This window comes from Myxine glutinosa, chromosome 7 (genome assembly GCF_964187855.1).
Source record: "Myxine glutinosa chromosome 7, kmMyxGlut1.1, whole genome shotgun sequence".
Taxonomy (NCBI): Eukaryota; Metazoa; Chordata; class Myxini; order Myxiniformes; family Myxinidae; genus Myxine; species Myxine glutinosa.
In genome coordinates, this window is record NC_136267.1 from 117,670,958 (window position 1) to 117,683,083 (window position 12,126).

At 43.7% G+C, this 12,126-nt stretch overlaps 2 protein-coding genes across 7 annotated transcripts in view; both read left to right on the forward strand.

The window, feature by feature from the left end:
• The window catches only part of LOC137431519 (arf-GAP with GTPase, ANK repeat and PH domain-containing protein 1), a 709,868-nt gene that overhangs the window by 98,499 nt on the left and 599,243 nt on the right, over positions 1-12,126 (forward strand). The window lies entirely within an intron of this gene.
• BECN1 (beclin 1) overlaps positions 1-12,126 on the forward strand; it is a 79,387-nt gene that overhangs the window by 59,249 nt on the left and 8,012 nt on the right. For 5 of the 6 annotated variants that reach the window (XM_068122917.2, XM_078782183.1, XM_068122915.2 and 2 more), the window contains 2 exons: positions 474-534; positions 1,049-1,191. In XM_068122917.2, coding sequence (XP_067979018.2) covers positions 474-534; positions 1,049-1,191 — 204 coding nt within the window. Of the gene's footprint in view, positions 1-473; positions 535-1,048; positions 1,192-1,786; positions 2,236-12,126 lie in introns of those variants that run through there. The other variant, XM_068122920.2, reaches the window with a different exon arrangement.

A 12,126-nucleotide genomic window follows, 5' to 3' on the forward strand; every position in this document is an offset into this window, starting at 1 on the left:
TAATGTCAGGTAAAAATGTGATACTTGAGAACAGCTGAAGGGATTTAAATCAAACTTGGTACAAGTATAATATATAACGATGGAATATTGTCGGCAAAGGCCTATCAGTCGACATTGCGATGTCAAATTATGTCTTGTATTTAGTGTCATACAGTTGTACCATATCTATTGACAGTGTGAAGGTGTTATTTACTTTGCTCAACACTGGAATGGGTTTCATTATTCTTGGTTTCACTGTAATTAAGAAATTTCTTGGTCATTACACCTTGGCTGTTCTCACTGATGGATTCATGACAATAATCTGTATTTTTTGTAATTTATATACAAGGAACCATCTCAAAGGCGGCATTTTCTTTAAATACTATTTCAACATCGACAAAGTATTGCACACTTAATATTTGTTACTAATATTTATATATAACGATTTATCTGAAATACATGCTGCAATTGAGATGATGTTTGTTTTGCATCAGGTACCACCTGATTCCATTTGGGAACCATTCCTACTTAGAATCGCTCTCGGACAAGTCCAAGGTGAGGATGCCTGAGGTTTTAGCATCAACAATATGATATCTGGAACTGGATGTAATAAGTGCTCAAATGTACACTGTACAGTAGAATCAACGTTTGATGAAACATACTATAAATTGACGGCAATTGCATGAGCCAATCTCTTCTTCAAACTTACGTAAGGGGTTAATTGCTACCCATTAAATTCAAGTGACATTGAAGTTATTTGTAAAATGCTAGCGGCTTGTTTTTTTTTTGGTCTAATTGGCACATATGTCAGTTATTTTACCTGTTAATTGTTTTCTTTCTAAAATGTCTTACTGGACGGGCATTGTCTCATGCAGTTGTGTAAAATAATAAATAAACTATTAACAAAATGAGTTGGGATTGGTAAACGACTGTGCCACACAAAATCCCCATAACCTAAAAAAAAAAAAAAAAAAGATTGCAATCTGCCTTCTGACCAATTGTGGTTTGTTGCATTGTGTTGAGAAGTATGGATCTGGCCTTCAGCTGACCTTTTATTCTCTTCTTTCAGGAGCTGCCCCTTTATGGTTCTGGGGGCTTTCGCTTTTTCTGGGACAGTAAGTTTGATCAAGCAATGGTTGCCTTTTTGGATTGCTTGCAGCAGTTCAAGGTTGAGGTTGAGAAAGGAGACACAGGATTCTGTCTCCCTTACAAGTGAGTAAAACTCGCATTCCTGCAAACATTTACGATTGTTTGGAGGCCATGGTGGGGTATAGGGATGCAATGAACTGTGAAGATTTGAAGAATAGCTTGGTCCGTGTGCTCGAGTAGGTTAGATTTACATTTGTAACAGGGATCTGTAAGAGACAAGTTGTATGGTAAAACGTGATTCATGATTGAAACGTGAGGAGGCAGTGATTGTAAACCATAGGGAAGTTTATGGTGAAGTTCTGATCTGTACAGGTGAAGACTTGTGGGTACAATGGGACCAGAAAGGAACTTCATTTACTGCACCTGGAAAGTGCAATTCCATGCAAGTGCAGTGTGCTTTGGAAGCATACTGCACTTGTATGGGACGATTACAACATGGGCTGCTCAGTCAATGACTACAGGCCAGGGTGCTATAGTAAGCTGCAGAGGGCCCTTGATGGAGACAGAATGCTTTTGCTGGGATCTCTATGGTGGGACGGGCAATTACTGGTACAGCCACTGGAAGGTGGGCCCAGATGGCTTAAAAGCCATGTCCACCTCTTCTTCGAGATCAAGAGAATGTATCAGATCAGACATGTCATCTCTCGCTTTGTTGTAGATTACTTTGACCACTCAAGAGACCGTCGACACCATCTCCCCGCCATTGCCACTCATCTCTACTCCTGTGCCACACCAGCCTACATAGTGATATTGTCATGGAGCTAAGACTAGCTGGTACCGACCTCATTGCTGTGCCTGTTTGTCCGCTTCATTGCATAAGTGTGAGATTGGAGCCATAGCTGGAGTTAGGTTCTTTGGTTTCATTTGTATTGTAAATGCATGTGCTCCCATATTTGTTTGTCTTTTAACCATTAGATCTGTCCATTATTTATTTATGAGCATCTTGTCTTCCCTCACATATTCTTTAAAGAAACAGCCCATGTAATCGTTCCATATAAGCATGGCGCGCTTTCTATAAACAAAGTTGTGGTCCCTTTTCGCCCACAAATTCTCACCTGGCCTTGCCTGTACAGAAGGTCTAACACATATAACGTTACCCTAAACTTCCCAATGGTTTACAATCACTGCCTCCTCGGTGCACGTTTTATCATACAACTTCCCTCTGACAGATCCCTGTCACAAGTGTAAATATAACCTACTAGAGCACACACACCAAGATATTATAAACACATTCTAGCTATGGATCCCTCCCAGCAACCCAAACCCCCTTCCCATCCGCAACACTTGCTGACATCAAACTTCTGACAGGATGCTGCCATCCTGTCTCAATCTTCAGTGACACTCTCTTTTGTGCAGATGTGTTTGGTTTTCTGTCGCATTAGAAGATGTCTGGCTTGAAGGAGTAATATGTGTGCATGGAATTCTGTGTAAACCTCATTATGACAGCCACAGAAATCTATGAAATGTTAAGAACTGCATTTTGGGATGAAGCTCTCAGCTGTTCGAAAACTTTTAAGAGGTTTGCTCAGTTAAAAAGTGGCCAAACTTCTGTCAATGATGATCCACACTCCGGCTGACCATCGATCTTGTACAGTGAGGAATCGATCACCTGTGTTCTTGACACGATTCGTAGTAATGGACGAATGACAATTCGTAATGTGGCAGAAGACTAATGATGACATCTGCTATGCCACATGCCAAACAATTTTGATTCAAGATTCGGAATGAGGTGGGTCTCTGAAAAGTCTGTCCCGTGGGCTCACCCTTTTGAACAGAAGGAACATCGCCTCAGTGTCTCAGGAACTCATTGATCGTGCAGCGAATAATGAAATCTTTCTGCCCAGCATCATTACTGGTCATGAGACTTGGGTTTATAGTTACAATCTCGAGACTAAGCATTTGTCATCTCGGTGGAAAACACTGTCATCACCTTGACCAAGGAAAGCAAAACAGGTGTGCTCTTAAAGAAACATTTGCACAAGGATCATAAATACACCAAAAAGGAGCAAAGGATATTTAAAAGAAACCAGCAAGTATAAAAATATTTTACAAACCAAAGGTGAAAAAAAACACAAACAAAAACAAACAATTTTAAAGGAAATGCTCATGCGAGAGTTATGAATACATCAAAAAGCAAAATTAAGCGTTTCGTTCCTCACAGAACAAATAACATTTTTAACACACCATCTCTCATAAAATTCTTGTTCTTTTCCGTACTTGCTGCAATACAGGTACTCAAGCTGTATCCGAGAAATAATCAGGACTTTCAAGGTCAACAAAATATTACAAAAAGAAAATTCACCACCTTCCACCTTCTTTTTCCTTGTTTTGTAAATTGCCATTTTTCCTTCAGCAACCAAAAAGTTCGCCAAAGCAGTTTCAGACTTATGTACAGCAGAAATAGGATAACCACAAATAAATTCAACAGAAGAAAAAAAGCCCCATTTTCAAAATATTGGCATGCAAAAACTTAGACAAAGGAACAAGTCTTCTGCACCCAACATATGCATGATAAAGCGTTTCATGACTTTCACAAAAGGGGCACACTTCAGAAATGTCATTTGAAAATTTGTGCAACAAAATGTTATGAGGAAGAATCCAATGCGCAAGCCTCCATTGCAGGTCGCCCGTACGCTTGGAGATTGGGGGATGCATATAGACTGCACCACACAGGAGTAATAGGTGAAGGAGTTGACAGGTGCTCTTTCCACTGAACTCCAAAAGGGCCTTTTACAAAATCGGCAAAAATAAAACGCACACAACATTCATGTAACACCCCTTTCTCAATGGAGTTAAGGGGTACAAATTTGCCATTAAAATTCAAAAGCAAAACAGGGAAAGCATATTGGTCAAGCAAACCCGCAGACTCAAACAGGCTCCTAAACTCTACTCCAAGATTATTTGCTGCTCTTGCGATAGCAAAAAAAATCTGGCCAATAATCCGAATGGACCTGAAACCAGAGCTGGCAGAAATTTCGTGAGCAGACTTCCATCTTTCTCTTTGAAAGTCCAACAAATTATGGACAGAGAGAAGATCTGACCCCACAAAGTACTGGACAAAAGTCCTGGAAGAAGGAATGGCTGAAAAAAGGTGGTTGTAGAAGATTGGTTCGTTTAGGAACGTCGAGGTGGTAATGGAACCGGTCTCACGACGCAACGACAAGGCTTGCCAGGCATTGATGACACTCTGCATGTACAGTGGAAGTGATGAGACATCGATCTTCGGGAGATCAAGCAAAAACAGTTCGCGACCATATCCCAGCCGACCTGCTTGCTTTAGCAAACACAAGGTTAAACTCTCCCAATGCATGGGGCTGTAAAGAAACTTCTTCACAAAAAGAAGGTGGAAAGTCATGAGCCTGCTGTTGACATCAACGAGCCCTTGACCCCCCTCATTACGTGGAAGGCTGAGCACGCCTGGTCGGAGCCAGTGTTTACCACCCCAGAAAAAATCAATTAAATGTTTCTGGATGGTTTTGATGAGCCATTTTGGTGGCTGATAGACCATAAACTTGTGCCACAGGGTAGAAGTGACCAAGTTATTGATCACCAATGCTCTTTCATGGTAGGATAGGTTGCAAAGAAGCCCTTTACATTTTTGTAGCTTGGAATGCACTTTCTCAATTAATCCATCCCAGTTTTTTTGAATGCATCGGGAATCACCGAGGTGCACGCCCAAATGGTAAACGCCATCATTCTTCCAGGACAAATTTCCTGGCAGTGGCGGGAAAGAAAAACCTGAAGGTAGTCCAAAGAAGGTGGCACAACTCTTTGACCAGTTCACCTTAGCCGAACAAGCAAGACTAAAATTATTGAGAGCTCTGATTAACTTGGATACATCGTCTTGAGACTGTATTGCAGTGCAGATGTCGTCTGCATATGCTACAACTTTTATAGGGGGAGCATTAGGGGAAATGGAGAAACCCAAAAAATTCTCACGAAACCGAACTAAAAGGGGCTCAATGGCAAGGACATAAAGGAGACCAGACAAGGGACATCCCAGCCTTATACCCCTTGAAACAGAAAAAGGAGAAATCCTGATGTACAGTTCCTGAAAACAGGCATTATTAACTTTCACCAAACTATAAATATTATGATATAATAACTGGATGCATGATATAAAGGTGGGACCAAAACCAAAACCCTTCAGTACAGCAAATAAATATTTGTGATCTACACTATCAAAAGCATGTTCTTGATCTATAAAGACGAGGCCTGTGCTCTTGCATAGGCAATCACACACGTCAGAAATGTCACGAACAGCACCAAGATTGTCATATATCGATCGTCCAGGCACGCAACAGGTTTGATCGGGGTGGACGACGGATTTTAAGCATGAGGCAAGGACTCTGGAGAATATTTTGTAGTCGGTGCACAGTAGGGAGACGGTACGCCAATTCCGAAGTAGCTGAGTGTCCCCTTTCTTTGGTAGCAAGGACACAACTGCTCATCTGCAACTTAGGGGAAGCTCCCCAACTTGTAAACTTTCTTGGAGCACTTCCAAAAGCTCAGTTCCAATAATGTCCCAAAAAGCTTCATCGAATTCATGAGGAATGCCATCCAGTCCAGGAGATTTACCAGTTGGTACACCGAAAAGCGCGCGCCTCAATTCCCCCAGGGTAATAGTGCTCTCCAGCGAGACTCGCTGCGATTCACACAACTTGGGCAATGGTTCAACAAAGATATGTGCAACATCTAAATCAACTTCTTTAGCACACAAAAGAGAGGAAAAAGTCACTTAATAACCTTCTGATAGTTTTAGATTCACTTACAATCCCACCATCTGGTGATTGCAATGATAGCATTTGCTGTTGTGCTTTATTCTTATTCTCCAAGGAGAAGAAATACTTAGAAGGAGAGTCAAGAAGTTTTAAGTTTTTCATTCTTAGCCGAACTAAATCCCCTTGTGCTCGTTCTTTAACAAGGCGATGAAGCAGCTCCTTCTTGCTTACAAAATCTTTGTATTCTTTTGTGTTGCTACTCAACTTGGTAGGATTTGCTTGCAGTTCTAGAATCTCTTTTTCAAGTTTAGAAATCATAAAAGAATTATCCCTCGAGTGATAGAGATTATATTGTTTCAAAAAATTTGATTATGGGTTTTTGCAATATCGCACCATTGCCTCCTGCTCTGGAAAGTGTTTTTCCTAGCATGGAGAGACTCCCAAAAAATCTCTGAATGCATTACAAAAATGCGGTTCTTCTAGCAGTTCCACATTGAGGGCCCAATAGGCACTCCTACGAGGGGCGGAGGGAAAAATAAATTTTAGAGATACCAAATGATGATCCGAAAAACCAGAGGGAAAAATCGCCGTTGACAAAATCAAATTCCGAAACCCATTATTGATATAAAATTTATCTAACCGAGCAAAGGACACTCTGTTATTAGAGGTTTGGCACCATGAAAATTGCTTAACCCCAGGGTGCTGCAATCTCCACCCATCAACCAGGTGATATTTTACTCGTCGAGCCGCCAAATGTTTTGCACTCAGGGTGAGGTTCTATACCATTACGGTCCAAAGATGGCTCTGAGGTACAATTGAAATCACCAGCTGGGCAGACAAGACCACCAAAATCAATTTGGGCTAAACAATTATCAAGAAGGGAAAAAAATTCTTTTCTTTGAGAAGGGTCACTTGGGACATAGGCATTCAACAATGTGATCTTATGGCCTCCATAAGAAAAAACAACAAAGGCCAAATGACCTCGCCTGACTTCATGAAATGCTATTTGGCCGGATGAGATTCCTGATCTAAACCAGAAAGCGACTCCAGCTCTAGGACAATCAAATGAACTGAAAAACCAAGAACCTCTTATTGTATTCTGCCATTCGGCTGAACAGGTATCTCCACAACGTACAGCTTGCAGAAAGGCGATGTCTACATGCCCTTGCTCCAATAATAGCCGTAAATGTGTCTTCCGTATAGGGGCACGGTCCCCGTTTATGTTTATACTTGCAATAGATAACACCATAACGAGTTTTAAGACTTTATCAAGTGGCAGATCGTCGAAGTTCTTTCCTTGCTATGGAAACAATTTTTTTTCAGTCTGTACGCCTGAGACTCATTAGCACCATAGGCTGTCGGATCGCTTATGATGCGAGATGCAGTGACTTGGAGCTTGTCCAATTGTGGGAAAAATTCAACAAGTTTTATCTTTTTCCGAAAAGTATTATGAAGAAATTTAATTACTTCGGTAGGAGAGGGGGCATCTAAGTCCGCGCAGTCCTGCGAATCCCCAGCTGCACCCCCTATCTCATTGGGATCCAAACTCGAACACGTGTCGTCCAAATCGCACGACTCCTGCTCAATAACGCGGTCTTTTACCTGTGCTGGTGCAGCGGACACTGGCATTGGCTTAACGAAAATCAATTCATCAGGTAACGGATCATTCTCCGCAACCTTGGTTACCTCTTCAGAGGTTTCTGGTATACCAGGTACACCTATTGTTTGACTGTCATGCCTAAGCTCATCATTTACTGATGTACAGTCTGCAGAAGGTTTCCCTCCACTTGGAGCATCACCTGACAAGACGTGTTGCTGTTACATAGCCTCCTCCTCATCAGGAGGAGGAGGACAGGACTCAGCACCGAGGAGGTTCGGACTACCCTCATTCCTGTTGAGTGAGACCCTCTTCACAGCGACTGCTTCAGCATATGAAACAGGCTCGACTGTACTTGAACCTTGGTGCCTTCGTTTTCCTCGTGTAACAACGCAAAAGTCGCTCATATCATCGGTTTGATTTTCAGCAGTTTCACCTGGCTCTGTGGGAGCCTAGTTACCTGGCACAGGTTCACTTTCCTTTTCAGACTCCCCCCTTGGCTGTTCGGACACGCTACTGGGACATTCGTTTTTAACATGTCCGTACTGACCGTACTGACTGACCACATTTAAAACATACCAAGGTCTGTGACGTAGCAAACACCCGGTATGTATAGTCATCGTGTTTAATTTCAACATCACCTCCAAATTGCGAATTCCCGGCTTTAAAATAATAAATAATTGACGCCGGAGGGACAGGACATGTTTTACCTGCTGATCCTTGAATCGAACAGGAATGAAAGTTATTTTTGACACGACGTTACCATACTGCTCCAAAGCAGTCTTAATCTGCTCGTGTCAGATGAAGGGCGGCATATTGGATACGATTACTTTCACCGAAGGTGCATCCAACGGTGAAACAAACACGAAGATATCCGGCTCGACAGTCAAACCGGTTTCGACGAGCTGCATCACCATTTCCTCTTTCAAGACGAAGATGACGACGCGCTGATTCATCCTCTATGCAGCAATTACATTGTGCATACTGATACATTTACCGACACACAAAACGATCTGCTCCACCGTCACCTCAGAAGGTGGTGGGCACGACAAACCATTTTCCCGACAACTTTTCCAAACCGGAAAAATCCTCGATGTTCGCCATGGCCACGGGCGTGGGGAAACACTCGATACCGTGAAGCAAACGAGCAACGCGGGATCGAGTGCGCTCTCTCACTCTCAAACTCGCAAGAAATGAAACGTGTAGATTAAAGAGAGTAAAGAACAGAGCGGGAGAAATGGAGGAAAGGGCAGCACTAAAGAAAAAGAAAGAAAGAGAAAAAGAGAAAGGACAGAGGACAGACACCAACAGCAGTGTTGAAGGACAAAATAGAGGAAGACTTGTTCAAATAATGGGTGTGGGAAGGAATGAGGGGTAGGAGAGAATACATAGGGTTTAGAGGATGGATACGAAATCAAACTCTCAGGAAGGAAAAAACTGGAAATTTGGAAGGTGGGCTTGGGGGTGGGGTGGGGGGGGGGGGTTATAACGGGGGTATAAAAAAAATCATGGCTTTGGATGTGGGATTATCTGAGATGGTGCTGAACAGCTGTCTTGAAGACTTGGAGGGAAAATTGAGATTGAAGATAATGTGGAAGCTGGTTCCAAAAGCTGGAAAAGAGGAACAAATGAGGGTAGGTGAGCAGTGATTCTGGATTTTGGGAGTTTCACCAAAAGGGGGTGGATGATGGACTTTTTGCACACTACAGAAACCTGGGGGGAGGGGAAGGAGAGGGTGACAAAGCATGGAAAACGCAGAGGATGCAAGACCAGAAAGGAGGTGGGAGAAGACAGAGACAACCGATCTGTTTGAGATGGGAAAATGATAGGTTAATGGACTCAGCTTCATCGTGGGAGATTCCAATAATCTTGAAGGCCTTGGTTTCCACGGCATCAAGATGAGCAAGGAGTGAGGCAGGGGTGCCAGCCCAGATGGGAGAGCAGTACTCAAAGCTGTGGTTGAAGGCCTTGTAGGTGGATAAGAGTTCAGGTGTGCCAAGGAAGGACTTTGTATGATGCAGGAGGCCAACTTTGAAATGCTGTTTGCCCAAGAAGGATAGACCCATGAGCTTGAGTGATTGAACTTCCTCAAGAGGTTTGTCAAGCAAGTAGATTGGAATGTTTGACATGTGGTTCTTCCGGAGAGCCAGAGTGATAGACTGAGATTTGTCTGGACTGAATGACATTCCAAGTGTTTGGCCATCTTGTGATTTTGTCAAGTCCTGAAGGTGGGTCAGGGGAGAGGCTGAAGCCTACCTATCTGAAGGTTGAGAGGTGTCCCAACAGAGGGTGAAGTCATCAGCAAATTGATAAAGTGGATTTTTCACAGAATCAGAGAGATAATTGATGAAGATTAGGAATAGGACTGGTCCCAGAACACTGCCTTGTTGGAATCGAGCCTTAACAGTGAGAGGGGATGAAAGTATCCCATTGAAATCCACACGTTGGCTACGAGAGTAGAGGAAGTTAGTTACCCAAGAGTGGAGTTGGCCTTGGATGCCATAGGTAGAGAGTTTGGGGAGCAAGGCTCCATGCCAGATGATCAAAAGCTCGAGATATGTCAAGAGAGACTGCCCTGATCTCATGCCTGATAAATGAGCTGAGGTTGCTTTTGTCAGATTTACCTTTCAGGAGGAGAATGCAAATTGTTTCAGGGCCACTGCCTCACCACAGGATGTTGTGTTCCATGGGGGAGATGAAGGGTAGGATAACTGAAGACAAGATGGGATGGACCTGTGCCTAAGAGAGCACGTCTCTGTGGAATACTTCCCAGGCTGATTTAATATCAGGGGTAATAGATATATGTGAGACCAGTTCTGAAGTGAGATGACTGCTTGCCGTCCCTGTCATTCTGCCTGAGTGAACTGTTAGGTTCACCAGCGTTAAGGCTGCTCTCTCAGAATTGCCAGAGAAATGTTGACTCTTAAAAGCATATGATCTGATGAACCAATTGGAGCTGAGGAATAGGGGGAGACACTTTTTTTTATTTTTTTTTATTTTTGTATACAAGATCTAGGCTCGTGAAAGAGCTAACATTAATCACACAGAAAGAAAAACCGACACATAAAACATATAACATGGGGAGCGGTAGACAAGATGGGGCGAGGGGGGGAGGAACACAAACACAACATCTGAGAGCAGGGACATCGAGAGATCTGTGGGAGGGAGAGGGCCTTTTGGTGGGTGGGTGGGAGGCATGGGAAGGGGGGGTGGGAGAGGTATAAAACATGTGGACACTTCCAGGAAAGAAGTTGGAATTTCAAACAAGGTGGATCTGGGGTGAATTAGTGGGGGTAGAAAAGATCAAGGTTTTGGATGGGGAAAGATAAGAGATGGTGGTGAACAGCTGTTTTAAAAACCTGGAGGGAGGAGTGGGATTGAAGGGAGTGTGGGAGTTTGTTCCAGAGGTGGGAGAAAAGAGGAATGAAAGAGTGAAGGTGAGCAGAGAGCCGAGATTTCGGCAGTTTAACCATCAGAGGGTTGCTGGCAGATCTTGTGCGACCTGTAGGAATATTTGGGGGACAAAGCACAGAGAGAGCTGGGGGAGCAAGGCCGGAGAGGAGTCTGTAGAAGACAGAAAGACCATCTACCTGTCTGCGGTGAGTGAGTGAAAGGCCCTCGGAGATAGCTTCATCACGGGAGATTCCAATGATTCTGAAAGCTTTGGTTTCAACAGCGTGAAGCCGAGCTAGGTGTGAGGCAGGAGTACCGGCCCATAGGGGAGAACAGTATTCCATTGAGCTGCGGATGAAAGCCTGTATGTGGTGAGGAGCTCAGGTGTGCCGAGGAAGGACTTCGCACGATGGAGGATGCCCAGTCGGCAACTGGCTTTGGAGGCCAGCTTGGAAATGTGGTTTTCCCAAGAAAGATTATGGCAGATAGTGAGACCCAAAAGCTTGAGCGACAGAACTTCTTGGAGAGGATTGTTGAGAAAGTAGATGGGAGGGTTGTCCAGTCGATCTTTTCGGAGAGATATCGTAAGAGTGTGAGATTTGTCAGGATTGAAAGACATGTTCCACTTGTTTGACCAGCCTGTGATTTTGTCCAGGTCTTCAGAGAGTGAGGAGGCTGCAGACTGCTGATCTGAGGGAAGAGGAATGGAGCGGCAGAGAGTGGAGTCATCAGCAAAGAGATAGAGGATTTTCCAGAGAGTCGGAGAGATCATTGATAAAGACCAGAAAAAGCACAGGGCCCAGAACACTGCCTTGGGGAACTCCAGCCTGAACAGGAAGGGGAGATGAGAGAAATCCATTCAGGGCCACACGTTGTCTACGACCAGAGAGGAAGTCCGCAAGCCATGCATGGAGATTTGCATGGATACCATCGGAGGAGAGTTTGGTGAGCAGAGCTGGGTGCCAGACCGTATCGAAGGCACGTGATATGTCTAGGGAGACGGCTGTGATTTCCTGTTTGGCATTGAGGACCTCCATCCATTGTTGACAGCAGAAGCAGCATGTCCAGAGTAGAATGACCTGGTCTGAATCCAAATTGATCATCGGAGATCAAGCCATTGGAGAAGAGGAAGGATTTGATATCCGAAGCAATGATGGATTCCATGACTTTGCTGATAATTGGGAGCAGGCTGATTGGTCTGTAGTTGCAAGGATCTGTTTTTGCACCTTTTTTGTGTAAAGCGGTAATGTTTGCTGATTTCCAGGATGCTGGCAGATGACCTTGAGC